Source organism: Salmo salar, chromosome ssa12 (assembly GCF_905237065.1).
Source record: "Salmo salar chromosome ssa12, Ssal_v3.1, whole genome shotgun sequence".
Taxonomy (NCBI): domain Eukaryota; kingdom Metazoa; phylum Chordata; class Actinopteri; order Salmoniformes; family Salmonidae; genus Salmo; species Salmo salar.
Genome location: NC_059453.1, coordinates 9,120,650 through 9,148,308, shown reverse-complemented (window position 1 = coordinate 9,148,308; position 27,659 = coordinate 9,120,650). Strand labels below are relative to the sequence as shown.

At 47.6% G+C, this 27,659-nt stretch overlaps 1 protein-coding gene across 1 annotated transcript; it reads right to left on the bottom strand.

Moving 5' to 3' along the window:
• Positions 1-26,122, bottom strand: LOC106564083 (axin-1). The gene is made up of 17 exons (XM_045692048.1): positions 26,117-26,122; positions 25,961-25,963; positions 24,998-25,046; positions 24,351-24,888; positions 23,727-23,841; positions 22,496-22,692; positions 22,217-22,357; positions 20,311-20,454; positions 20,129-20,225; positions 18,154-18,291; positions 17,627-18,011; positions 9,687-9,897; positions 5,549-5,728; positions 4,952-5,203; positions 3,583-3,744; positions 1,273-3,038; positions 1-74 (listed from the first exon to the last, which is right to left on the bottom strand). Exons 1-16 carry the CDS (start codon positions 26,120-26,122, stop codon positions 2,912-2,914), a joined length of 2,745 nt encoding a protein of 914 aa, XP_045548004.1. The 3' UTR covers positions 1-74; positions 1,273-2,911.
• Between the last annotated feature and the right edge of the window lie 1,537 nt (positions 26,123-27,659).

Below are 27,659 nucleotides of genomic sequence, written 5' to 3'. Positions count from 1 at the left end.
GGGGGTTAGGGTTTCAACCTAGAGTGTAGGGGGTTAGGGTTTCAACCTAGAGTGTAGGGGGTTAGGGTTTCAACCTAGAGTGTAGGGGGATTCAACCTAGAGTGTAGGGGGTTAGGTTTCAACCTAGAGTGTAGGGGGTTAGGGATTCAACCTAGAGTGTAGGGGGTTAGGGTTTCAACCTAGAGTGTAGGGGGTTAGGGTTTCAACCTAGAGTGTAGGGGGTTAGGATTCAACCTAGAGTGTAGGGGGTTAGGGTTTCAACCTAGGGTGTAGGGGGTTAGGATTCAACCTAGGGTGTAGGGGGTTAGGGTTTCAACCTAGAGTGTAGGGGGTTAGGGTTTCAACCTAGAGTGTAGGGGGTTAGGGTTTCAACCTAGAGTGTAGGGGGTTAGGGTTTCAACCTAGAGTGTAGGGGGTTAGGATTCAACCTAGGGTGTAGAGGGGATTCAACCTAGGGTGTAGGGGGTTAGGGTTTCAACCTAGAGTGTAGGGGGTTAGGGTTTCAACCTAGAGTGTAGGGGGTTAGGATTCAACCTAGAGTGTAGGGGGTTAGGGTTTCAACCTAGAGTGTAGGGGGTTAGGATTCAACCTAGGGTGTAGGGGGGATTCAACCTAGGGTGTAGGGGGTTAGGGTTTCAACCTAGAGTGTAGGGGGTTAGGGTTTCAACCTAGAGTGTAGGGGGTTAGGGTTTCAACCTAGAGTGTAGGGGGTTAGGATTCAACCTAGGGTGTAGGGGGTTAGGGTTTCAACCTAGAGTGTAGGGGGTTAGGATTCAACCTAGAGTGTAGGGGGTTAGGATTCAACCTAGGGTGTAGGGGGTTAGGATTCAACCTAGGGTGTAGGGGGTAGGATTCAACCTAGGGTGTAGAGGGGATTCAACCTAGGGTGTAGAGGGGATTCAACCTAGGGTGTAGAGGGGATTCAACCTAGGGTGTAGAGGGGATTCAACCTAGGGTGTAGAGGGGATTCAACCTAGGGTGTAGGGGGGGATTCAACCTAGGGTGTAGGTAGAGGGGGGGATTCAACCTAGAGTGTAGGGGGTTAGGGATTCAACCTAGAGTGTAGGGGGTTAGGGGTTTCAACCTAGAGTGTAGGGGGTTAGGGTTTCAACCTAGAGTGTAGAGGGGATTCAACCTAGAGTGTAGGGGGTTAGGATTCAACCTAGAGTGTAGGGGGTTAGGATTCAACCTAGAGTGTAGGGGGTTAGGATTCAACCTAGAGTGTAGGGGGTTAGGGTTTCAACCTAGAGTGTAGGGGGTTAGGGTTTCAACCTAGAGTGTAGGGGGTTAGGGTTTCAACCTAGAGTGTAGGGTTCAACCTAGGGTGTAGGGATTAGGGTTCAACCTAGGGTGTAGGGGTTAGGGTTTCAACCTAGGGTGTAAGGGGTTAGGGTTGGACATAAGTAAGAGGGTATGTCCCAAAGTGCACACTATACCCTATATAGTACACTACTTCTGACCAGAGCTCTATGAACCCTGGTGAAACGTATCACACTATATAGAGAACACGGTGCCCTTTGGGACAAACAGCCAGAGGCAGTTGAACGGGATAATAGACATAAAGCGTCTCCTGGAGAAGCATGGACTGCCTGAAAACAGATTTCAGCCCTTACAGGACTCAGCCATCTAGCTTTAAAATATATACCTTTACATATAAAAACACAAGGAGTCCCAAACCACACCCTAACCCCCCTCTCCCCCCACGTAGTGCACTAGCTGGGGAATAGGGTGCCATTAGCCATAGGGCTCTGGTTAAATGTAGTGCACTAGAAAGGGAATAGGGTGCCATTAGGGACTGTACCCCATCCTGTGCACATGTTAAAAACTACTAGTACCTGTACATTACCCACCCAGAAAAAAATACTCAATGTCTACAGGTAAAAAGACAACTTTTCCTTTTATGTCCGTAGGCATAGCGTTGTATCAAAAATATACAGCTGCAGTAAACCAGTTTTACAGAACAATGTTTGTTTGAACAGAATGCTTTGACATCGCTAGGTGACATCAGAGGATGGAGCGTGAAGGTTCTTTATGATGTCATTATGATGTCCACGTGTTGAGGAGATGAAGGCTCCACTCCATGATGAAAATCCTCACCTCATCGGTTTACGTCCCAAACGGCAGCCTATTCCCTATAGTGACCAGGGACCATAGGGCTTTTATTTTGGAACATACAAGCTTGTAAAAACACTGTCTTTCAGCTCCAAATGATTTTACATTTCCGTATTCTACAAATATTCCCAGGCATAATAGAGAGATATGTGATTGTACACAAATGTAAGCAAGGTTTGAAATGATTATGTTTTAGTCAAATAGTCTATCTGTTTGGGCTTGTTGTATTCAATTTGCAGTCCACAAATTCTATGTAATTATATTCAGGCCCCCTGACCAGCCACTCAAGAAAATAAAATAAAAAATTAAATCAGCCTATGGCTGAATCTAGTTGATGATCACTGGGGTCTAGGGTGCTATTTGGGCCGCACCCATCCCCTCTGCCCCCTCAGTGACTAGTCTAGGGACTGAAGGGAGTGAGATTCCGGAATGGAACTCAGCCGTCATCCTGTTCCGAGCACCATGACGTCTCCATAGCAACTTAGCAGCAGCTGGTTCTGGAAGGAGAACAACTCCCCAGAGCAGGAGTGGAAGACTGTTTAGAAATCAGCTTTTCACCCTGTTCATCCCCCCATCCTTCCTTTCCAAACGTGTTCCTCTACGCTTCAACCAGGCAGTGACATTCTGTGTACCATTCCATCCTTCTGTCTCATCCTTTCCCACCCTCCTTTACATCCCCCCGCTCCTCCTCTTCCAAAAGCACTCTCTCCAACTCCTCTTCCTCCGTTCCGGTTCAGTCTTTTCTCTGCGTCATTGTTCCTCCTCCACTTCCTACTGGCTCCATTTCCTGTTTCCTGGTTCAGTCCACCTTCTCTACCTTACCGATGATCTTCTCCTCGTAGATGGGCAAGACGGTGTCGTCCTCTTTGACTTCCTCAAACACCACGCCACAGTCAAACTCATCACTCACCTTCTTAAAGTAGAACCTAGAACACACAGTGAATCAACACACACACACACAGTGAATCAACACACACACACACAGTGAATCAACACACACACACACACACACACAGTGAATCAACACACACACACACACACACACAGTGAATCAACACACACACACACACACACACACACACACAGTGAATCAACACACACACACACACAGTGAATCAACACACACACACACACACACACACACACAGTGAATCAACACACACACACACACACAGTGAATCAACACACACACACACAGTGAATCAACACACACACACACACACAGTGAATCAACACACACACACACAGTGAATCAACACGCACACACACAGTGAATCAACACGCACACACACAGTGAATCAACACACACACACAGTGAATCAAACACACACACAGTGAATCAACACACACACAGTGAATCAACACACACACACACACACACACACACACACACACACACACACACACACACACACACACACACACACACACACATCCAGAGCTTAAATCTCCATGACGATGACCTCTCACCTGTAGTAGCCCTTCTTGGTGAGTAGCTCCTTGAACTGTCCCAGGGTCACCACGCGACCTTTGACCGTGGTGCGGTAGGGGATTGGCTCGCCACAGAAGTAGTACGCCACAGTTACGTTCTCACACTGTGACACCTGCTTCTTACTGCTTAAAGACTTCTGTCTGGAGGAGAGATGGAGACATCAGACATTACATTTTTAGTCATTTAGCAGACGCTCTTATCCAGAGCAACTTACAGTAGTGAATGCATACATTTCATACATTTTTTCCCCCGTAGTGGTCCCCCGTGGGAATCGAACCCACAACCCTGGTGTTGCAAACACCATGCTCTACCAACTGAGCCACACAGGACCGACACTACATGGTGAGACAGACACTACATGGTGACAGAGTTTATGTCTGTCAGACTGACTGATCCATCAGCATATTAGAGTCTCCCTCCTCTCCCAATACAGCCTCCTGTCCCAGTAACTTTACATCATGTAGTAGAAATTCTACACAGGGACACTGGAAGTCAATCTTAAATGAATCATTCTTTATTATCAGTGCGCTGGAGAGGTTCCAACCAACTGAATGCACCATAGTACACATGTTAATCAGGAGCTCCACCGGGGCAGTCCCGTTAGTTCTCTTATATACAGACAAGTTATATTTGCATGATTTAGCTTGTTCATCATTCATAATTAATGAATCATTAACACTGGGTCATAACATGTGACCGACCAACCCCTCATGAGGCTTCTTCTCATTAAAAACTGAGACCTTGAAACGGAGATATCTTTCATTCTCAAAACAAGGTTCTGAGCGTACTGCCAAATTGCAAAAACTGATAGTGAGGATTCGTTCAATCAGTCACTTACATGAACACAGACATTGGTTATTAGAAAAGCACAAACATATCATTTTCCATCTCAATCCCAAACCTAACCCCTCCTCCTCTCCAGCCTCCTGCTCGAACCCCTGATCCTAATCTCAACGCTAACCCCTCGTTCCAACCTCAACCCCTGATCCTAATCTCAACGGTAACCCCTCGTTCCAACCTCAACCCCTGATCCTAATCTCAACGCTAACCCCTCGTTCCAACCTCAACCCCTGATCCTAATCTCAACGCTAACCCCTCGTTCCAACCTCAACCCCTGATCCTAATCTCAACGCTAACCCTTCGTTCCAACCTCAACCCCTGATCCTAATCTCAACGCTAACCCCTCATTCCAACCTCAACCCCTGATCCTAATCTCAACGCTAACCCCTCGTTCCAACCTCAACCCCTGATCCTAATCTCAACGCTAACCCCTCGTTCCCACCTCAAGCCCTGATCCTAATCTCAACACTAACCCCTCGTTCCCACCTCAACCCCTCCTCCTCTTACCTCTGTTTAGCCTGCAGCAGGGCGGCCCTCCTCCTCTCCTCCTCCAGTCTCCTCCGGGCCTCCTCTAGCTGAGTGAGGGGGTTGGGTGCGGGGTTGGGGGGCATGGTGGGGTCCTGGATGAAGGGGTGGGAGGGCTGCACGTTGTTCCGCAGCTGGGCGCTCACCCAGGGGTGCACTGCCCCAGGACGCTCCACAGAGCTGGGTCTCAACAGCTCCACACTCCCCTGGGTCTTCCTGGAGCCTGTGGTACTCCTAGATAGGAGAGAGAGAAGGAAAGCGAAAGAGGGGGGGAGAAAGAGGGGGGGAGAGAAAAAGAGGGGAGACAGAAAGAGAGGGCGAGAAGGGAGACAGAAAGAGAGGGGGAGAGGGAAGAGAGAAAAAGAGAAAGAGGGGGGAGAGAGAGGGGAGAGAGAAAGAGGGGGGAGGGAGAGGGGGGAGAGGAGAGAGAAAGAGAGGGAGAGAGAGAAGGGGAGCGAGAGAGAAAGAGAAGGTTAGTTAACATTGGAGTAAGTGAGGGACAGAGAGTGCGTCCTACCGTGTGTGTGTGTGTGTGTGTGTGTTACCCGTGTGTGTTACCCGTGTGTGTGTGTGTGTTACCCGTGCGTGTTCTTTTTGTGTCGTAGTGCCTCCCCCTCCATCATCCACTGCAGTATCTTGTGGTTTCTCTCCAGGTCCTCCAGCGGTACCTGGGCCTCCTGGACACGCCCCTCATCACCTTTACCTGTCGGCTCCGCCCCCTTCTTAGAGCCACGCTTCGATAGGGTGCTGCCCTTACTGCTGGGGTGCAGGGAACACACAAACACACAGGTCAGTATGGCGATACACAGGTCAGTATGGCGATACACAGGTCAGTATGGCGATACACAGGTCAGTATGGCGATACACAGGTCAGTATGGCGATACACAGGTCAGTATGGCGATACAGATGGGCTTCCAGTCCATGTCGGGTTCCAAGTCCCTTCTAGGGGTGAAAGAATTCTGTCCAATTACCTTTAAAACGGAATATCGTATCTTACTTATTAAGGCTAGCCAGTGGACAGCGTTCTACATTAGTGAGGCTAGCTAGTGGACAGCGTTCTACATTAGTGAGGCTAGCTAGTGGAGAGCGTTCTACATTAGTGAGGCTAGCTAGTGGACAGCGTTCTGCATTAGTGAAGCTAGCTAGTGGACAGCGTTCTGCATTAGTGAAGCTAGCTAGTGGACAGCGTTCTACATTAGTGAAGCTAGCTAGTGGACAGCGTCCTACATTAGTGAGGCTAGCTAGTGGACAGCGTTCTACATTAAGGCTAGCTAGTGGACAGCGTTCTACATTAGTGAGGCTAGCTAGTGGACAGTGTTCTACATTAAGGCTAGCTAGTGGACAGCGTTCTACATTAGTGAGACTAGCTAGTGGACAGCGTTCTACATTAGTGAGGCTAGCTAGTGGACAGCGTTCTACATTAGTGAGGCTAGCTAGTGGACAGCGTCCTACATTGGTGAGGATAGCTAGTGGACAGCGTCCTACATTAGTGAGGATAGCTAGTGGACAGCGTCCTGCATTAGTGAGGCAAGCTAGTGGACAGCGTCCTGCATTAGTGAGGCTAGCTAGTGGACAGCGTCCTGCATTAGTGAGGCTAGCTAGTGGACAGCGTCCTGCATTAGTGAGGCTAGCTAGTGGACAGCGTCCTACATTAGTGACGCTAGCTAGTGGACAGCGTTCTACATTAGCTAGTGGACAGCGTCCTACATTAGTGAGGCTAGCTAGTGGACAGCGTTCTACATTAGCTAGTGGACAGCGTTCTACATTAGCTAGTGGACAGCGTTCTACATTAGCTAGTGGACAGAGTCCTACATTAGCTAGTGGACAGCGTTCTACATTAGCTAGTGGACAGCGTTCTACATTAGCTAGTGGACAGCATTCTACATTAGTGAAGCTAGCTAGTGGACAGCATTCTACATTAGCTAGTGGACAGCGTTCTACATTAGCTAGTGGACAGCGTTCTACATTAGCTAGTGGACAGCGTTCTACATTAGCTAGTGGACAGCGTTCTACATTAGCTAGTGGACAGCGTTCTACATTAGCTAGTGGACAGCGTTCTACATTAGTGAGGCTAGCTAGTGGACAGCGTTCTACATTAGTGAGGCTAGCTAGTGGACAGCGTTCTACATTAGTGAGGCTAGCTAGTGGACAGCGTTCTACATTAGTGAGGCTAGCTAGTGGACAGCGTTCTACATTAGTGAGGCTAGCTAGTGGACAGAGTTCTACATTAGTGAGGCTAGCTAGTGGACAGCGTTCTACATTAGTGAGGCTAGCTAGTGGACAGCGTTCTACATTAGTGAGGCTAGCTAGTGGACAGCGTTCTACATTAGTGAGGCTAGCTAGTGGACAGCGTTCTACATTAGTGAGGCTAGCTAGTGGACAGCAATCTACATTAGTGAGGCTAGCTAGTGGACAGCGTTCTACATTAGTGAGGCTAGCTAGTGGACAGCGTTCTACATTAGTGAGGCTAGCTAGTGGACAGCGTTCTACATTAACGCTAGCTAGTGGACAGCGTCCTACATTAGTAAGGCTAGCTAGTGGACAGCGTCCTACATTAGTGAGGCTAGCTAGTGGACAGCGTTCTACATTAGTGAGGCTAGCTAGTGGACAGAGTTCTACATTAGTGAGGCTAGCTAGTGGACAGCGTTCTGCATTAGTGAAGCTAGCTAGTGGACAGCGTTCTACATTAGTGAAGCTAGCTAGTGGACAGCATCCTACATTAGTGAGGCTAGCTAGTGGACAGCGTTCTACATTAAGGCTAGCTAGTGGACAGCGTTCTACATTAGTAAGGCTAGCTAGTGGACAGCGTTCTACATTAGTTAGACTAGCTAGTGGACAGCGTTCTACATTAGTGAGGCTAGCTAGTGGACAGCGTTCTACATTAGTGAGGCTAGCTAGTGGACAGCGTCCTACATTAGTGAGGATAGCTAGTGGACAGCGTCCTACATTAGTGAGGCAAGCTAGTGGACAGCGTCCTGCATTAGTGAGGCTAGCTAGTGGACAGCGTCCTGCATTAGTGAGGCTAGCTAGTGGACAGCGTTCTACATTAGCTAGTGGACAGCGTCCTACATTAGTGAGGCTAGCTAGTGGACAGCGTTCTACATTAGCTAGTGGATAGCGTTCTACATTAGCTAGTGGACAGCGTTCTACATTAGCTAGTGGACAGCGTTCTACATTAGCTAGTGGACAGCGTTCTACATTAGCTAGTGGACAGCGTTCTACATTAGCTAGTGGACAGCGTTCTACATTAGCTAGTGGACAGCGTTCTACATTAGCTAGTGGACAGCGTTCTACATTAGTGAGGCTAGCTAGTGGACAGCGTTCTACATTAGTGAGGCTAGCTAGTGGACAGCGTTCTACATTAAGGCTAGCTAGTGGACAGCGTTCTACATTAGTAAGGCTAGCTAGTGGACAGCGTCCTACATTAGTGAGGCTAGCTAGTGGACAGCGTTCTACATTAGTGAGGCTAGCTAGTGGACAGCGTTCTGCATTAGTGAAGCTAGCTAGTGGACAGCGTTCTACATTAGTGAAGCTAGCTAGTGGACAGCGTTCTACATTAGCTAGTGGACAGCGTTCTACATTAGCTAGTGGACAGCGTTCTACATTAGCTAGTGGACAGCGTTCTACATTAGTGAGGCTAGCTAGTGGACAGCGTTCTACATTAGTGAGGCTAGCTAGTGGACAGCGTTCTACATTAGTGAAGCTAGCTAGTGGACAGCGTTCTACATTAGCTAGTGGACAGCGTTCTACATTAGCTAGTGGACAGCGTTCTACATTAGCTAGTGGACAGCGTTCTACATTAGCTAGTGGACAGCGTTCTACATTAGCTAGTGGACAGCGTTCTACATTAGCTAGTGGACAGCGTTCTACATTAGCTAGTGGACAGCGTTCTACATTAGCTAGTGGACAGCGTCCTACATTAGCTAGTGGACAGCGTCCTACATTAGCTAGTGGACAGCGTTCTACATTAGCTAGTGGACAGCGTTCTACATTAGTGAAGCTAGCTAGTGGACAGCGTTCTACATTAGGGAAGCTAGCTAGTGGACAGCGTTCTACATTAGCTAGTGGACAGCGTTCTACATTAGCTAGTGGACAGCGTTCTACATTAGCTAGTGGACAGCGTTCTACATTAGCTAGTGGACAGCGTTCTACATTAGCTAGTGGACAGCGTTCTACATTAGCTAGTGGACAGCGTTCTACATTAGCTAGTGGACAGCGTTCTACATTAGCTAGTGGACAGCGTTCTACATTAGTGAGGCTAGCTAGTGGACAGCGTTCTACATTAGTGAGGCTAGCTAGTGGACAGCGTTCTACATTAGCTAGTGGACAGCGTTCTACATTAGTGAGGCTAGCTAGTGGACAGCGTTCTACATTAGTGAGGCTAGCTAGTGGACAGCGTTCTACATTAGTGAGGCTAGCTAGTGGACAGCGTTCTACATTAAGGCTAGCTAGTGGACAGCGTTCTACATTAGTAAGGCTAGCTAGTGGACAGCGTCCTACATTAGTGAGGCTAGCTAGTGGACAGTGTTCCACATTAGTGAGGCTAGCTAGTGGACAGCGTTCCACATTAGTAAGGCTAGCTAATGGACAGTGTTCCGCATTTTTAAGGCTGCACTGTTCTAGTCATGAAAGTTGTGACTTGAGTCCGAGTCTAGTTCGAGGCCTAGCCTCAAGTACGACAACACTGACAACACATAAACCCCCCCAGGTACTAACCTATAGCCCATTGCGTCCATGGTCCCAGCCCCATCTGCGTAGTTGCGTCCCTTCCCGGTAGCGTAGTGGTGGGCCTCCCCGTTCCACAGGCCGCTCCCCTGGGTCCTGGAGCCTCCACCTCCTCCACCCAGCACCACCTCATCCATCTGGGGCTCTTTGGGCTTGGTGCCCCCTGGGGGGTGGTGGTAGCCATGCTTGTGGTGGTACACACCTGAGGGAACAGAGACATATAGGTTAAATAACTAGAACTCTACCTCTTAACCCAACAAAGGTGGTGTTAGCCACGCCATGTGGTGGTACAGTCTTTATGGACACATTCAGAAAGAGATTGGTTTAGAGGTGGTCTATGATATATTTCACCTCTATACCTGGGACCGTACTCATAAAGCATCTCGGGGTAGGAGTGCTGATCTAGGATCAGATTGACCTTCAAAACCATTGATTACCATATGATTATATGGAACAGCACTCCTACTCCGATGCTCTGTGTTCTGTTGGTTGAATACACTCCATCACATTGATTATACAACGTCAACACTATACATACGTAGACTACTGAGTTTGTCTGATGCTTTAAGCACTGAGATTAAAAAAATGAAGACACCAAAAATGACTAAAGAGGGAGCTAGATATCATCATAACCTAACCAGAAGAAAACCCTGTTCCCTCCCGCTGCCTGCAGCCGCTGGTCTTCTCAGATTCTGCCGTTATGCTTCTGAAGTTGCTGGTAACAGGCTAAACCAGCGGTCAGCAACCTTTTCCATTTGGAGTGCCAAGTTATTCTACCATTTCTACTGATCTGTATGCCAGTTATGGTTTTCATATGCAGATTTTCTTGGAAGAGTTTCATTTAGAATAAAAAGTCTTAATTTCTCAAAATCAATGTCATCTGATTGAAAATGATACAAATCTAAAAAGTAACTTCTATGGCCATGACCATTATGTAAAAATAGCCGACATAAACCAACAAATAAAAAACATGGCCAGCCTGCAGGTGGAAAATATCCTGATAAAAAAAAAATCCTATAAATCACATTGCCTACGCATGGCCTGTCTGTAAGGAACTAGAAACATTGTATCAACTTAACTTAGTCCAGCCCATCATGCTAACAAACTTGCAACATTGTCTAAAATATTCTGCGCCCTCAGAGTTTCCCACGCCAGCGAGCTAAGAAGTAATCAGGTAGGTCTATGTTATGACGTTTCCACCTGATCAGAGCATTACATTTTGTCCCCCAACATGCTGAGTGGTTATCGAAAGGGAGAGTAGGCTACATTGAGGGACTATAGTCATTCTCAATGAGGCGAAGAACAAATGACTTTGAGAAGCTCCACAGTGACGGTGAGTTAAGACGATCAGAAATAGTAACACATCCCCAAATGGGCACATTTATATGCCTACATTTGCCTGCAGGCCAGGTAGCCTATAGGACTACTTCTATGTGTAATCAGGGCCAGGTAGCCTATAGGACTACTTCTATGTGTAATCAGGGCCAGGTAGCCTATAGGACTACTTCTATGTGTAATCAGGGCCAGGTAGCCTATAGGACTAAATCTATGTGTAATCAGGGCCAGGTAGCCTATAGGACTACTTCTATGTGTAATCAGGGCCAGGTAACCTATAGGACAACTTCTAGAGTACCTTCTTCCGGTTTGGAGCGAGCAGTCGCACCACGCTTCGCTCCACAGGTAATATTACACTTCACTACATTACAACGGCTTGATTTGTTTGATCTGAGCAATTCTTCTTAGCTAGCTACATAGCCGTCTTTGTATCAAAGATAATTGTGTAGTTTAGAGTAATTGAGTAATTATCGAGGCTAGCTATCTTCGTCCTCCTAACGTAGTCAACACTGCTAGCTGCTAGCTAGCTAGTCATCACTGCTGCTAGCTAGCCAACTTCTACCGACTAGCAGCACTGCAGAAACTATTACATTACAACGTAACGACTTGATTAGTGTGGTGTTAGTGTTAGTTACCCAGCTACATAGTTGTCTTTGCTGTCTCTGTATCTAAGATAATTGTGTAGTTTGAGTTTGAGTATTATCGAGGTGAGCTAGCCAGCCGCGAGCTAGCCAGCCGCGACGCGGCGCCTGACTTAGTCAACACACCTAGTCATCATTAACCCACTGCCAGCTAGCCAACCGTTACCGACTAGCAGCGCTGTAGATACTAATACTTTACAACGGAACGATTTGACTAGTGCAGTGTTACCTAGCTAGCTACTTAGTTGTCTTTGTCATAGCTTGATAATTGTTAGCTTGCCAGCCATCGAGGTTAGCTAGCCAGCTATTTCCGTCCCCCGCGACGCCATTTTTCCTAACCCAGCCAACTATTACCAACGAGCAGCATTGTAGAAACTAAATACATTACAAGGAACGTCTTGATTAGTGTTATGTTAGCTAGCTAGCTACAAAGTTGCTTTGTATCATGACAAGGTGTAGTACTGAAACTATCGAGGTTACCTAGCCAGCTACACGTTCATAGTCAACAACGCAGCCACTGCTAGCTAGCCTACTCCACCAGCCAGCAGTACTGTATCATTTTAGTCAATAAGATTTTTGCAACGTAAGCTTAACTTCCTGAACATTCGAGACGTGTAGTCCACTTGTCATTCCAATCTCCTTTGCATTAGCGTAGCCTCTTCTGTAGCTTGTCTACTATGTGTCTGTCTATCCCTGTTCTCTCTCCTCTGCACAGGCCATACAAACGCTCCACACCGCGTGGCCGCTGCCACTCTAACCTGGTGGTCCCAGCGCGCACGACCCACGTGGAGTTCCAGGTCTCCGGCAGCCTCTGGAACTGCCGGTCTGCGGCCAACAAGGCTGAGTTCATCTCAGCCTATGCTACCCTCTAGTCCCTAGACTTCCTGGCGCTGACGGAAACATGGATTACCACAGATAACACTGCTACTCCTACTGCTCTCTCCTCGTCTGACTACGTGTTCTCGCATACCCCTAGAGCATCGAGCCAGCGGGGTGGTGGCACTGGAATCCTCATCTCTCCCAAGTGGACATTCTCTCTTTCTCCCCTGACCCATCTGTCTATCTCCTCATTTGAATTCCATGCTGTCACAGTTACCAGCCCTTTCAAGCTTAACATCCTTATCATTTATCGCCCTCCAGGTTCCCTTGGAGAGTTCATCAATGAGCTTGACGCCTTGATAAGTTCCTTTCCTGAGGATGGCTCACCTCTCACAGTTCTGGGTGACTTTAACCTCCCCACGTCTACCTTCGACTCATTCCTCTCTGCCTCCTTCTTTCCACTCCTCTCCTCTTTCGACCTCACCCTCTCACCTTCCCCCCCTACTCACAAGGCAGGCAATACACTTGACCTCATCTTTACTAGATGCTGTTCTTCCACTAATCTCATTGCAACTCCCCTCCAAGTCTCCGACCACTACCTTGTAACCTTTTCCCTCTCGCTCTCATCCAACACTTCTCACTCTGCCCCTACTCGGATGGTATTGCGCCGTCCCAACCTTCGCTCTCTCTCTCTCCCGCTACTCTCTCCTCTTCCATCCTATCATCTCTTCCCTCCGCTCAAACCATCTCCAACCTATCTACTGATTCTGCCTCCTCAACCCTCCTCTCCTCCCTCTCTGCATCCTTTGATTTCCTCTGTCCCCTATCCTCCAGGCCGGCTCGGTCCTCCCCTCCTGCTCCGTGGCTCGACGACTCACTGCGAGCTCACAGAACAGGGCTCCGGGCAGCCGAGCGGAAATGGAGGAAAACTCGCCTCCCTGCGGACCTGGCATCCTTTCACTCCCTCCTCTCTACATTTTCCTCTTCTGTCTCTGCTGCTAAAGCCACTTTCTACCAAACTCCAAGCATCTGCCTCTAACCCTAGGAAGCTCTTTGCTACCTTCTCCTCCCTCCTGAATCCTCCTCCCCCCCCTCTCTGTGGATGACTTCGTCAACCATTTTGAAAAGAAGGTTGACGACATCCGATCCTCGTTTGCTAAGTCAAACGACACTGCTGGTCCTGCTCACACTGCCCTACCCTGTGCTTTGACCTCTTTCTCCCCTCTCTCTCCAGATGAAATCTCGCGTCTTGTGACGGCCGGCCGCCCAACAACCTGCCCACTTGACCCTATCCCCTCCTCTCTTCTCCAGACCATTTCCGGAGACCTTCTCCCCTACCTCACCTCGCTCATCAACTCATCCTTGACCGCTGGCTACGTCCCTTCCGTCTTCAAGAGAGCGAGAGTTGCACCCCTTCTGAAAAAACCTACACTCGATCCCTCCGATGTCAACAACTACAGACCAGTATCCCTTCTTTCCTTTCTCTCCAAAACTCTTGAACATGCCGTCCTTGGCCAGCTCTCTTGCTATCTCTCTCAGAATGACCTTCTTGATCCTAATCAGTCAGGTTTCAGACTGGGCATTCAACTGAGACTGCTCTTCTCTGTGTCACGGAGGCTCTCCGCACTGCTAAAGCTAACTCTCTCTCCTTTGCTCTCATCCTTCTAGACCTATCTGCTGCCTTTGATACCGTGAACCATCAGATCCTCCTCTCCACCCTCTCCGAGCTGGGCACCTCCGGCGCCGCCCACGCTTGGATTGCGTCCTACCTGACAGGTCGCTCCTACCAGGTGGCGTGGCGAGAATCTGTCTCCGCACCACGTGCTCTCACCACTGGTGTCCCCCAGGGCTCTGTTCTTGGCCCACTCCTATTCTCGCTATATACGAAGTCACTTGGCTCTGTCATATCCTCACATGGTCTCTCATATCATTGCTATGCAGATGACACACAATTAATCTTCTCCTTTCCCCCTTCTGACAACCAGGTGGCGAATCGCATCTCTGCATGTCTGGCAGACATATCAGTGTGGATGACAGATCACCACCTCAAGCTGAACCTCGGCAAGACGGAGCTGCTCTTCCTCCCGGGGAAGGACTGCCCGTTCCATGATCTCGCCATCACGGTTGACAACTCCCTTGTGTCCTCCTCCCAGAGTGCTAAGAGCCTTGGCGTGACCCTGGACAACACCCTGTCGTTCTCCACCAACATCAAGGCGGTGACCCGATCCTGTAGGTTCATGCTCTACAACATTCGCAGAGTACGACCCTGCCTCACACAGGAAGCGGCGCAGGTCCTAATCCAGGCACTTGTCATCTCCCGTCTGGATTATTGCAACTCGCTGTTGGCTGGGCTCCCTGCCTGTGCCATTAAACCCCTACAACTCATCCAGAACGCCGCAGCCCGTCTGGTGTTCAACCTTCCCAAGTTCTCTCACGTCACCCCGCTCCTCCGCTCTCTCCACTGGCTTCCAGTCGAAGCTCGCATCCGCTACAAGACCATGGTGCTTGCCTACGGAGCTGTGAGGGGAACGGCACCTCCGTACCTTCAGGCTCTGATCAGGCCCTACACCCAAACAAGGGCACTCCGTTCATCCACCTCTGGCCTGCTCGCCTCCCTACCTCTGAGGAAGCACAGTTCCCGCTCAGCCCAGTCAAAACTGTTCGCTGCTCTGGCACCCCAATGGTGGAACAAGCTCCCTCACGACGCCAGGACAGCGGAGTCAATCACCACCTTCCGGAGACACCTGAAACCCCACCTCTTCAAGGAATACCTGGGATAGGATAAAGTAATCCTTCTAACCCCCCCCTTAAAGATTTAGATGCACTATTGTAAAGTGGTTGTTCCACTGGATATTATAAGGTGAATGCACCAATTTGTAAGTCGCTCTGGATAAGAGCGTCTGCTAAATGACTTAAATGTAAATGTAAATGTATGTGTAATCAGGGCCAGGTAGCCTATAGGACTACCACTATGTGTAATCAGGTCAGGTAGCCTATAGGACTACCACTATGTGTAATCAGGTGTGTGTCTGTGGAAAAGAAAAAAAAAAAATGTAAAAAATGTGTCGTTACGCAAGATTGACAGGATCGCTAAATAATCCAAAACTTTTTTTCCTGATAAGTGTAGCCTGTGCGCTCTGTAAACAACATGTCCACTCCTACAATAACAACGGGAAGACTGGAATAATAATATTGAATGCATTAACAAGAAAAAAATTCCGTAAACCAACAGAAATTAGGGTAATTAACGGTCAATGTACTACTGATGATACTAGTGTGCCATCTACGTGACCGCCGCAATGGACTGGTCCACCCAGACAGGCCTCCGCAATGGACTGGTCCACTCAGACAGGCCTCCGCAATGGACTGGTCCACCCAGACAGGCCTCCGCAATGGACTGGTCCACCCAGACAGGCCTCCGCAATGGACTGGTCCACCCAGACAGGCCTCCGCAATGGACTGGTCCACCCAGACAGGCCTCCGCAATGGACTGGTCCACCCAGACAGGCCTCCGCAATGGACTGGTCCACCCAGACAGGCCTCCGCAATGGACTGGTCCACCCAGACAGGCCTCCGCAATGGACTGGTCCACCCAGACAGGCCTCCGCAATGGACTGGTCCACCCAGACAGGCCTCCGCAATGGACTGGTCCACCCAGACAGGCCTCCGCAATGGACTGGTCCACCCAGACAGGCCTCCGCAATGGACTGGTCCACCCAGACAGGCCTCCGCAATGGACTGGTCCACCCAGACAGGCCTCCGCAATGGACTAGTCCACCCAGACAGGCCTCGGCAATGGACTAGTCAATCAATCAAATGTATTTATAAAGTCCTTACATCAGCAGATGTCACAAAGTGCTGTACAGAAACCCAGCCTAAAACCCCAAACAGCAAGCAATGCAGGTGTAGAAGCACGGTGGCTAGGAAAAACTCCCTAGAAAGGCAGGAACCTAGGAAGAAACCTAGAGAGGAACCAGGCTATGAGGGGTGGCCAGTCCTCTTCAGTCCACTCAGACAGGTGTCTTGTGTGCCATACATTTTTTTAAATAAATAAATAAATTATACATTTTTTTAAAATAAATAAATAAATAAATAATATATATATATATATATATATATATATATATATATATATATATATATATATATGTGTGTGTGTGTGTGTGTGTGTGTGTGTGTGTGTGTGTGTGTGTGTGTGTGTGTGTCACTGCTCGACCCAAAAAAATCTTGGTCGACCAACAGCCAATTGACCAGTCGACTAAAAATGGGGTCTGCCCTAATTGAGACTAACCTGGATAAATAAAGACAACAACACTAGAAGAGGTTTATCATTGAGACTAACCTGGATAAATAAAGACAACAACACTAGAAGAGGTTTATCATTGAGACTAACCTGGATAAATAAAGACAACATCACTAGAAGAGGTTTATCATTGAGACTCTACTGGATAAATAAAGACAACAACACTAGAAGAGGTTTATCATTGAGACTAACCTGGATAAATAAAGACAACAACACTAGAATATGTGTATCATTGAGACAAACCTGGATAAATAAAGACAACAACACTAGAATATGTTTATCATTGAGACTAACCTGGATAAATAAAGACAACAACACTAGAAGAGGTTTATCATTGAGACTAACCTGGATAAATAAAGACAACAACACTAGAAGAGGTTTATCATTGAGACTAACCTGGATAAATAAAGACAACAACACTAGAAGAGGTTTATCATTGAGACTAACCTGGATAAATAAAGACAACAACACTAGAAGAGGTTTATCATTGAGACTAACCTGGATAAATAAAGACAACAACACTAGAAGAGGTTTATCATTGAGACTAACCTGGATAAATAAAGACAACAACACTAGAAGAGATTTATCATTGAGACTAACCTGGATAAATAAAGACAACAACACTAGAAGAGGTTTATCATTGAGACTAACCTGGATAAATAAAGACAACAACACTAGAAGAGGTTTATCATTGAGACTAAGCTGGATAAATAAAGACAACAACACTAGAAGAGGTTTATCATTGAGACTAACCTGGATAAATAAAGACAACAACACTAGAAGAGGTTTATCATTGAGCCTAACCTGGATAAATAAAGACAACATCAACATACCTGCTCCCATCCCCGCTGGGTCCCCTCCCTTGGCTCCTGGCTTGTGGCCTTTCACCCCTGGAGGACCCTGGTTTCTCCCAGAGTGAGGCGGAGGGTACACCCCTACCCCTCCTACCCCCCCGTCGGGGGAGCGGGACTTGGGTGAGTGTCTCCCGGTGCCTGGTGACTGGCACCCCGGCGTCTTCATCACCCTCTGCACGTGTTCGTCTAAGATGGACTCCGGGTTCTCCTCGTGCGCGTCCTGTAGCGCCAGAACACCATTGTACGAGGTCTCTGAATAACGGGACCCGTAGTGGGGGTGGAGGGACGAGGGGGGGAGGGGCTTGTTGCCGTAGGGGGCGAGGGAGTTTACCATGGAGACGTCGGCGTCGTCACCCTCCTCCTCCTATCACAGAGCAGGAGAGGAAAGAAGGGGGCGGGGTTAGAGGAGAAGCAGGTTAGTGTGTGTGGGATGATTACTGTCCAACACACACACACACACACACACACACGTCACAGATACGTCACACACACACACCACTACATACCAGTCTGACCCTCTTCAGTCTCTCCTCCAGTCTCTCCTGAGCTTCTCGCTCTCTCAGAACTCCCTCCAGTCGACTGATGAGGTCAACAGCAAACCTCTCCGGCTCAACGTGGACATCCTTTGGCACACGGTATGTACGCTACACACAGAACATCTATCAGATACCATAAACATCACATACATGGTGTACCGTTAAGACCACAGAACATCTATCACACACCTGGTCTACCGTTATGACCACAGAACATCTATCAGATATGATCTATATACAGTTGAAGTCGGAAGTTTACATGCACTTAGGTTGGAGTCATTAAAACTTGTTTTTCAACCACTCCAAAAGTGGTTTACAAACTATAGTTTTGGCAAGTCACTTAGGACATCTACTTTGTGCATGAGACAAAGTAATTTTTCCAACAATTGTTTACAGACAGATTATTTCACACTGTATCACAATTCCAGTGGGTCAGAAGTGTACATACACTAAGTTGACTGTGACTTTAAACAGCTTGCAAAATTCCAGAAAATGATGTCATGGCTTTTGAAGCTTCTGATAGGCTAACTGACATAATTTTAGTCAATTGGAGGTGTACCTGTGGATGTATTTCAAGGCCTACCTTGAAACTCAGTGCCTCTTTGCTTGACATCATGGAAAAATCAAAAGAAATCAGTCAAGACCTCAGAAAAAAAATTGTACACCTCCACAAGTCTGGTTCATCCTTGGAAGCAAATTCCAAATGCCTAAAGGTACCTCGTTCATCTGTACAAACAATAGCACGCAAGTATAAATACCATAGGACCACGCAGCCGTCATACCGCTCAGGAAGGAGATGTGTTCTGTCTCCTAGAGATGAACGTGATTTGGTGTGAAAAGTGCAAATCAATCCCAGAACAACAGCAAAGGACCTTGTGAAGATGCTGGAGGGAACAGGTACAAAGGTATCTATATCCACAGTAAAACGAGTCCTATATCGACATAACCTGAAAGGCCACTCAGCAACGAAGAAGCCACTGCTCCAAAACCACCATAAAAAAGCCAGACTACGGTTTGCAACTGCACATGGGGACAACGATTGTACTTTTTGGAGAAATGTCCTCTGGTCTGATGAAACAAAAATAGAACTGTTTGGCCATAATGACCATCGTTATGTTTGGAGGAAAAAGGGGGATGCTTGCAAGCCGAAGAACACCATCCCAACCGTGAAACACGGGGTGGCAGCATGGGAGCGCTTTGCTGCAGGAGGGACTGGTGCACTTCACAAAATAGATGGCATCATGAGGGAGGAAAAATATGTGGATATATTGAAGCAACATCTCAAGACATCAGTCAGGAAGTTAAAGCTTGGTCGCAAATGGGTCTTCCAAATGGACAATGACCCCAAGCATACTTCCAAAGCTGTGGCAAAATGGCTTAAGGACAACAAAGTCAAGGTATTGGAGTGGCCATCACAAAGCCCTGACCTCAATCCTATAGAAAATGTGTGGGCAGAACTGAAAAAGCGTGTGCGAGCAAGGAGGCCTACAAACCTGACTCAGTTACACCAGCTCTGTCAGGAGGAATGGGCCAAAATTCACCCAATTTATTGTGGGAAGCTTGTGGAAGGCTACCCGAAACGTTTGACACAAGTTAAACAATTTAAAGGCAATGCTACCAAATACTAATTGAGTGTATGTAAACTTCTGACCCACTGGGAATGTGATGAAAGAAATAAAAGCTGAAATAAATCACTCTCTACTATTATTCTGACATTTCACGTTCTTAAAAGAAAGTGGTGATCTTAACTGACCTAAGACAGGGAATTTTTACTAGGATTAAATGTCAGGAATTGTGAAAACCTGAGTTAAATGTCTTTGGCTAAGGTGTATGTAAACTTCCGACTTCAACTGTATATGAGGTAGGGTATAAAGTAGTGTGTGTATACTACTTACAGGTATATGAGGTAGGGTGTAAAGTAGTGTGTAGTGTGTATACTACTTACAGGTATATGAGGTAGGGGCACACGTCCATTGGCTTTGGCACTTTCATGCATCTCTCTACGATGCTGTTTACGATACCGGTAGGGTGGAACACCATCTCTGCAAAACACACCCACTTTAGTATTCAGAAGAATGTGTTTCAGTGTGTGTGAGAGATAGAGGGTATGTTTGTGTGTGTACTCACACACTGCTGTCGGTCAGTGAGAGTGTGTCGCCGTCGGAGACGCTGGACATGCTCTGCTGTTCACTGTCGTTAGCGCTGGTCACCGGGGCGCGAGCAGAACCCATGTTAACGTAGTAGGGGTTAACTACCAGCTCTCTGCATGGTCTGAGAGGAGAGATGGTTACACACACACACACACACACACACACACACACACACACACACACACACACACACACACACACACACACACACACGTAGTAGGGGTTAACTACCAGCTCTCTGCATGGTCTGAGAGGGGAGATGGTTACACACACACGGAAAGTATTCAGACCCTTCACTTTTTCCACATTTTGTTACGTTACAGCCTTGTTCTAAAACTGATTAAATAACATATTCTCATCAATCCACACAATACACCATAATGACAAAAGCGAAAACAGGTTTTTATAGAAATATTTGCAAAAATAAAAATACCATATTTACATAAGTATTCAGACCCTTTGCTATGAGACTGTAAATTGAGCTCAGGTGCATCCTGTTTCCATTGATCATCCTTGAGATGTTTCTACAACTTGATTGGAGTCCACCTGTGGTAAAATCAATTGATTGAACATAATTTTGAAAGACACACACCTGTCTATATAAGGTTCCAGTAGACAGTGCAAGTCAGAGCAAAAACCAAGCCATGAGGTCGAAGGAATTGTCCATTGAGCTCCGAGACAGGATTGTGTCGAGGCACAGATCAGGGGAAGGGTACCAAAAAATATCTGCAGCATTGACGGTCTCAAGAACACAGTGGCCTCCATCTTTCTTAAATGGAAGAAGTTTGGAAGCACCAAGACTCTTCCTAGAGCTGGCTGCCCGGCCAAACTGAGCAATCAGGGGAGAAGGGCCTTGGTCAGAGAGGTGACCAAGAACCTGATGGTCACTCTGACAGAGCTCCAGAGTTCCTCTGTGGAGATGGGAGAACCTTCCAGAAGGCCTTAATGGTACTGAATGACCAGACGGAAGCCACTCAGTAAAAGGCACGACAGCACGCTTGGAGTTTGCCAAAAGGCACCTAAAGACTCTCAGACCATCAGAAACAACAATCTCTGGTCTGATAAAACCAAGATTGAACTCTTTGGCCTGAATGCTGAGCGTCACATCTGGAGGAAACCTGGCAACATCCCTACGGTGAAGCATGGTGGTGGCAGCATCATGCTGTGGGGATGTTTTTCAGCAGCAGGGACTGGGAGACTAGTCAGGATCGAGGGAAAGATGAACGGAGCAAAGTACAGAGAGATCCTTGATGAAAACCTGCTCCAGAGCGCTCAGGACCTCAGACTGGGGAGAAGGTTCACCTTCCAACAGGACAACGACTCTAAACACACAGCCAAGACAACACAGGAGTGGCTACGGGACAAGTCTCTGAATGTCCTTGAGTGGCCCAGCCAGAGCCCGGACTTGAACCAGATCCAACATCTCTGGAGAGACCTGAAAATAGCTGTGCAGCGACGCTCCCCATCCAACCTGACAGAGCTTGAGAGGATCTGCAGAGAAGAATGGGACAAACTCCCCAAATACAGGTGTGACAAGATTGTAGCGTCATACCCAAGAAGACATGAGGCTGTAATCACTGCCAAAGGTGCTTCAACAAAGTACTGAGTAAAGGGTCTGAATACTTATGTAAATGTCAGTCTTTTATTTTTAATAAATGTCAAAAAAAGAACTGTTTTTGCTTTGTCATTATGGGGTATTGTGTGTAGATTGATGAGGGAATATATATATATATATATATAAAACACACACAGACAAGACTAGGCACAACAACTACAGGCACAACTGCATAGCAACCACTCGGACAAATACTAAACACTGTCATGAATTTCCCACAATCAGGCGCAAACACACACATCCATAAACACTCTCTCTGGTCTCCTACCTGTACTCTCGGCTTTCCCCTGCTCTCCGATTGGTCGACACTCTGTGAGGAGCCGTCTCCATTAGCAACCTCTGGGTCAGCCTGCTGGCCTGCGTATCCCCGCTCTCCTCTTCTTCCTCCTCCTCCTCTTCCTCCCGGCACCTGAATCACAACCACCTTAAATCACCAAGTACATTCACATGGACCAGGAGTTTGACCTGGTGACATGGTGCTGACAACAAGAACACAATATAGACCAGAATATACGCAGGATCTGGATACACAGAGAGACACACACACCTCCACTCTACGTCCTCTGTGAGGGTGGGCAGGTAGCCAGGCCCCAGCGGCCCAGGACCAGTACCCGATGAGGAGCTGTGGTCGCTGGGTGGTTTGGGGCTCTCCTCCCCTGTCTGGGTGTACTCCAGGTAGGGGTCTGACTTCAGGAACAGAGGGTAGGTGTTCTCCTCCATGGTGCTCTGGATCTCTGTCTGGGCCTGGGAGAGGGACATCTTCGCTTCAGTACAAAGTTCCAAAACTTCATTGTTCATTCAGCATATAAAATAAAAATGAAAGTGAGATTAAACGAGGGAAGCTGAGATCTTCACCTGCAGCAACACACATCCCAGAGAGGGAAGCTGGGTTCTTCACCTCAGCAACACACATCCCAGAGAGGGAAGCTGGGTTCTACACCTGCAGCAACACACATCCTAGAGAGGGAAGCTGGGTTCTATACCAGCAGCAACACAGAGAGAGGGAAGCTGGGTTCTATACCAGCAGCAACACAGGGAGAGGGAAGCTGGGTTCTATACCAGCAGCAACACAGAGAGAGGGAAGCTGGGTTCTATACCAGCAGCAACACAGAGAGAGGGAAGCTGGGTTCTATACCAGCAGCAACACAGAGAGAGGGAAGCTGGGCTCCTCACCAGCAGCAACACAGAGAGAGGGAAGCTGGGCTCCTCACCAGCAGCAACACAGAGAGATGGAAGCTGGGTTTTTCACCAGCAGCAACACAGCGAGAGGGAAGCTGGGTTTTTCACCAGCAGCAACACAGCGAGAGGGAAGCTGGGCTCCTCACCAGCAGCAACACAGAGAGAGGGAAGCTGGGTTCTCTACCAGCAGCAACACACAGTTGTTGGTTATGTACAAGCTACCAACACATCCACCCCTTGTCTACAACTGTTCATGAAAATATGTTGGCAATAAAACATCAATGAATGTATATTTGTCCTGATTCCTGTGTCTCCTGCCACCAAGAGGATATTAACAGTGTGTTCTCAACCATCTGCCTGGTCAGTGAAAGGTTATTCATAAAACAACAGCTTCCTGTTCCAACATCACGTAATGATTGGTTGATGCATTACTTCCTGTTCCAACATCAGGTAATGATTGGTTGATGCATTGCTACCTGTTCCAACATCACATAATGATTGGTTGATGCATTGCTACCTGTTCCAACATCGCGTAATGATTGGTTGATGCATTACTTCCTGTTCCAACATCAGGTAATGATTGGTTGTTGCATTGCTACCTGTTGGAACATGGCAGGGTCCAGATGCAGTCTAACCACACAGTCTCTGATGAAGCTCTTAGTAGCTGGTTTAATCTGCCTCGACACGATGCCATTACTGTCCTGGATATACTTCCTGGAAAGACAGAGAAGAGAGAGATGAGAGAGAGAATAGAGAGATGGGAGAGAATAGAGACACAGTGATAGAGAGAAAGAGAGAATTGATTGAATAGAGAGACAGTGATAGAGAGAAAGAGAGAATAGAGAGAGAGTGATAGAGAGAAAGAGAGAATAGAGAGAGAATAGAGAGAGTGATAGAGAGAAAGAGAGAATAGAGAGAGAGGAGAGAGAAAGAGAGAGAATAGAGACAATGATAGAAAGAAAGAGAATAGACAGTGATAGAGAGACAGTGATAGAGAGAATTGAAAGACAGTGATAGAGAATAGAGAGACAGTGATAGAGAGAATAGAGAGAGAATAGCGAGAGAAGAGAGAAAGAGAGAGAATATAGACAGTGATAGAAAGAAAGAGAGAATAGACAGTGATAGAGAGACAGTGAGAATGGAGAGAGAAGAGAGAAAGAATAGACAGTGATAGAGAGAAAGAGAGAGAGAATAGAGAGAGGAGAGAGAAAAGACATCCCTACCTGTAAATGGCCTTGGCCAGCTTGGGCCTCTTCTCCTGGCTGCTCTTCCTGAAGCCGGAGCAGGCGAACCAGAAGTCAAGCTGGTCCCCACAGCCCTCCTGTCTCAGGAAGCCCCTGAACAGCTGTATGCCCTCCTGGTCATCCAGGAGAGAGTGGAGCGACTCGGCCCACTTCAGGTAGGGAGGCGTGGGGGAGGCGCTGCCCTCAGGCTCGTACCCTAGGTCCAGATCCGGTCGCCTGGGAGTGGGGATGGCCGAGGATGGGGACTCGCTACTACGGAAGGAGGGGTCTGTTTTGGAGGGGGGGTAGCAAGTGGACTGGGTGGGGGGGCGGCCTCCATGGCTGGAGGGGAGGTGGTGGGGGTCACGGTCGCCCCCCTCTTCTCCAGGGACAGGGGGCCGAGGGGCGTGCTCTGTGAAGTGGCTGTGGAGGTCCACCCCATCCCAACCCCTAGACCCCCCAGATGGTCGCCCCCTCCCACCCCCCTGTACGCCCCCTGTGGGTCTCGGACCACACTCATGTCTCTGGTTGGGGACCACTGGGTTGGGCACCGGTCACACCCACACCTCTAGAACAGCTGAAGATGAGAGATTCTTCCTGTGGTGGAAGAGAAGAGGGGGATGAGTAAAAGAGAGGAATGGTCCTACCTGACAGAAAAGACAGGAGAACGAGGAACTGAAACATGAACAATTCTATCTGGAGGAAGGAAGGAGAGGGTCAGAGCTGAACTACAGAGTGAAGGAAGGAGAGGGTCAGAGCTGAACTATAGAGTGAAGGAAGGAGAGGGTCAGAGCTGAACTATAGAGTGAAGGAAGGAGAGGGTCAGAGCTGAACTACAGAGTGAAGGAAGGAGAGGGTCAGAGCTGAACTATAGAGTGAAGGAAGGAGAGGGTCAGAGCTGAACTACAGAGTGAAGGAAGGAGAGGGTCAGAGCTGAACTATAGAGTGAAGGAAGGAGAGGGTCAGAGCTGAACTATAGAGTGAAGGAAGGAGAGGGTCAGAGCTGAACTATAGAGTGAAGGAAGGAGAGGGTCAGAGCTGAACTACAGAGTGAAGGAAGGAGAGGGTCAGAGCTGAACTATAGAGTGAAGGAAGGAGAGGGTCAGAGCTGAACTATAGAGTGAAGGAAGGAGAGGGTCAGAGCTGAACTATAGAGTGAAGGAAGGAGAGGGTCAGAGCTGAACTACACAGTGAAGGAAGGAGAGGGTCAGAGCTGAACTATAGAGTGAAGGAAGGAGAGGGTCAGAGCTGAACTATAGAGTGAAGGAAGGAGAGGGTCAGAGCTGAACTACACAGTGAAGGAAGGAGAGGGTCAGAGCTGAACTATAGAGTGAAGGAAGGAGAGGGTCAGAGCTGAACTATAGAGTGAAGGAAGGAGAGGGTCAGAGCTGAACTATAGAGTGAAGGAAGGAGAGGGTCAGAGCTGAACTATAGAGTGAAGGAAGGAGAGGGTCAGAGCTGAACTATAGAGTGAAGGAATGAGCAACGGTTGGTGTGGTTAGACCCACACACACTGATCACAGATTGACCCTGGGAGAAAAGAGGGGGAAGAGTAGAGAGAGAGAGAGAGAGAGAGAGAATGGGAACGGTGAAACTGAAAGATGACGTACTATCTGAGTGAGAGAAAGAGGTTAAAAGAGAAGAAAGAGGAACAAGAGAGGGATGTATAGTAGTGTTAACGTGATTCAGGATGATAGGCTGCGATATGTTTTTACCCTAACACGGAACCAATGGTCTTCTTCTACAGACACAATGAATAAGGTTACCTCCATCACAACGAACATGTTTTGAAGCTAATAACAAATAACTAGCTAACTAATTAAAGAGGTTGTACCTGGCACTTGCTAGCATAGCCATGCTGATTTCAACTTTCACAATGACGGCTATCAGCAATGATCAACACAGACTAGCTAGCAAATAAGGTCATTCTAAACCATTGGTTAGTGTTAGTTGTTAGCCAGCTAGCTAGGTAGTGCCGTAATAGATCATCAAAACAGAAGCTATGGTTAAAGAAGGTAACAGTGGTTAACCAACGTTAGCTAATAGTTAGTTAGCTTCGTTATCCTAACGTCACCGGTACGCGTTAGTTAGCTAGCTGCCAGTTTAACAAAACACAGCCAGCTAGATGCATTAGCTCTATAACTGTTAGTTAGCTAGCTCCCAGTTTAACAAAACACAGCCAGCTAGATGCATTAACTCCATAACTGTTAGTTAGCTAGCTCCCAGTTTAACAAAACACAGCCAGCTAGATGCATTAGCTCTGTAACTGTTAGTTAGCTAACTGCCAGTTTAACAAAACACAGCCAGCTAGATGCATTAGCTCTGTAACTGTTAGTTAGCTAACTGCCAGTTTAACAAAACACAGCCAGCTAGATGCATTAGCTCTGTAACTGTTAGTTAGCTAGCTGCCAGTTTAACAAAACACAGCCAGCTAGATGCATTAGCTCTGTAACTGTTAGTTAGCTAGCTCCCAGTTTAACAAAACACAGCCAGCTAGATGCATTAGCTCCATAACTGTTAGTTAGCTATCTGCCAGTTTAACAAAACACAGCCAGCTAGATGCATTAGCTCTATAACTGTTAGCTATCTGCCAGTTTAACAAAACACAGCCAGCTAGATGCATTAGCTCTATAACTGTTAGTTAGCTATCTGCGAGTTTAACAAAACACAGCCAGCTAGATGCATTAACTCTAACTGTTAGTTAGCTAGCAGCAGGTCAATAATAACAATGAGTTTGCACTTAATGTGTACTGTAACTATCTAAGGTTAACTAGCTAGCAAATAAACAACGCATTTCAAAGATGGCTACAGTACAGTAACTAGTCAACGTTAGTTCAGTCCTCTCGCTTCCTCTACTCCGGCTAGGTGTAGTAGCTAGCTAGCCTCTCCCTCACATTGCTTTGAAGTGAGATCCCATTCATCTTGGCCTCTCGCAAAGACGGTGGGGGAGGGGGTACAAGGCAACAAACTCCACACCACCACACAAGACGGGCCTGCTGCCTTTCCTTTCCTCCACTAAACCCCTTGAGGTAGCCCGCAACACTACTTGACACAGTAAACATTAGCCAGATTGCTAACTAACTCGGATGGCGGACACAGTTGAGCGTTCTCGTACGAGATACGAACATCCCGAAGCCGTTTGATCGATCAAAGCGCAACAGCCCTAATCCTTCGATCAAGGATCAAACACACAAGCAGAAAGCGAAGGCACGTTTCACCCCGCCGCTTGGCTAAGGGGCTAGCAAGCTACCTAAAAACCCCAAACATCCCGTATTTAGCGGCTTAAAGTATACAACCTACCGTATCTGA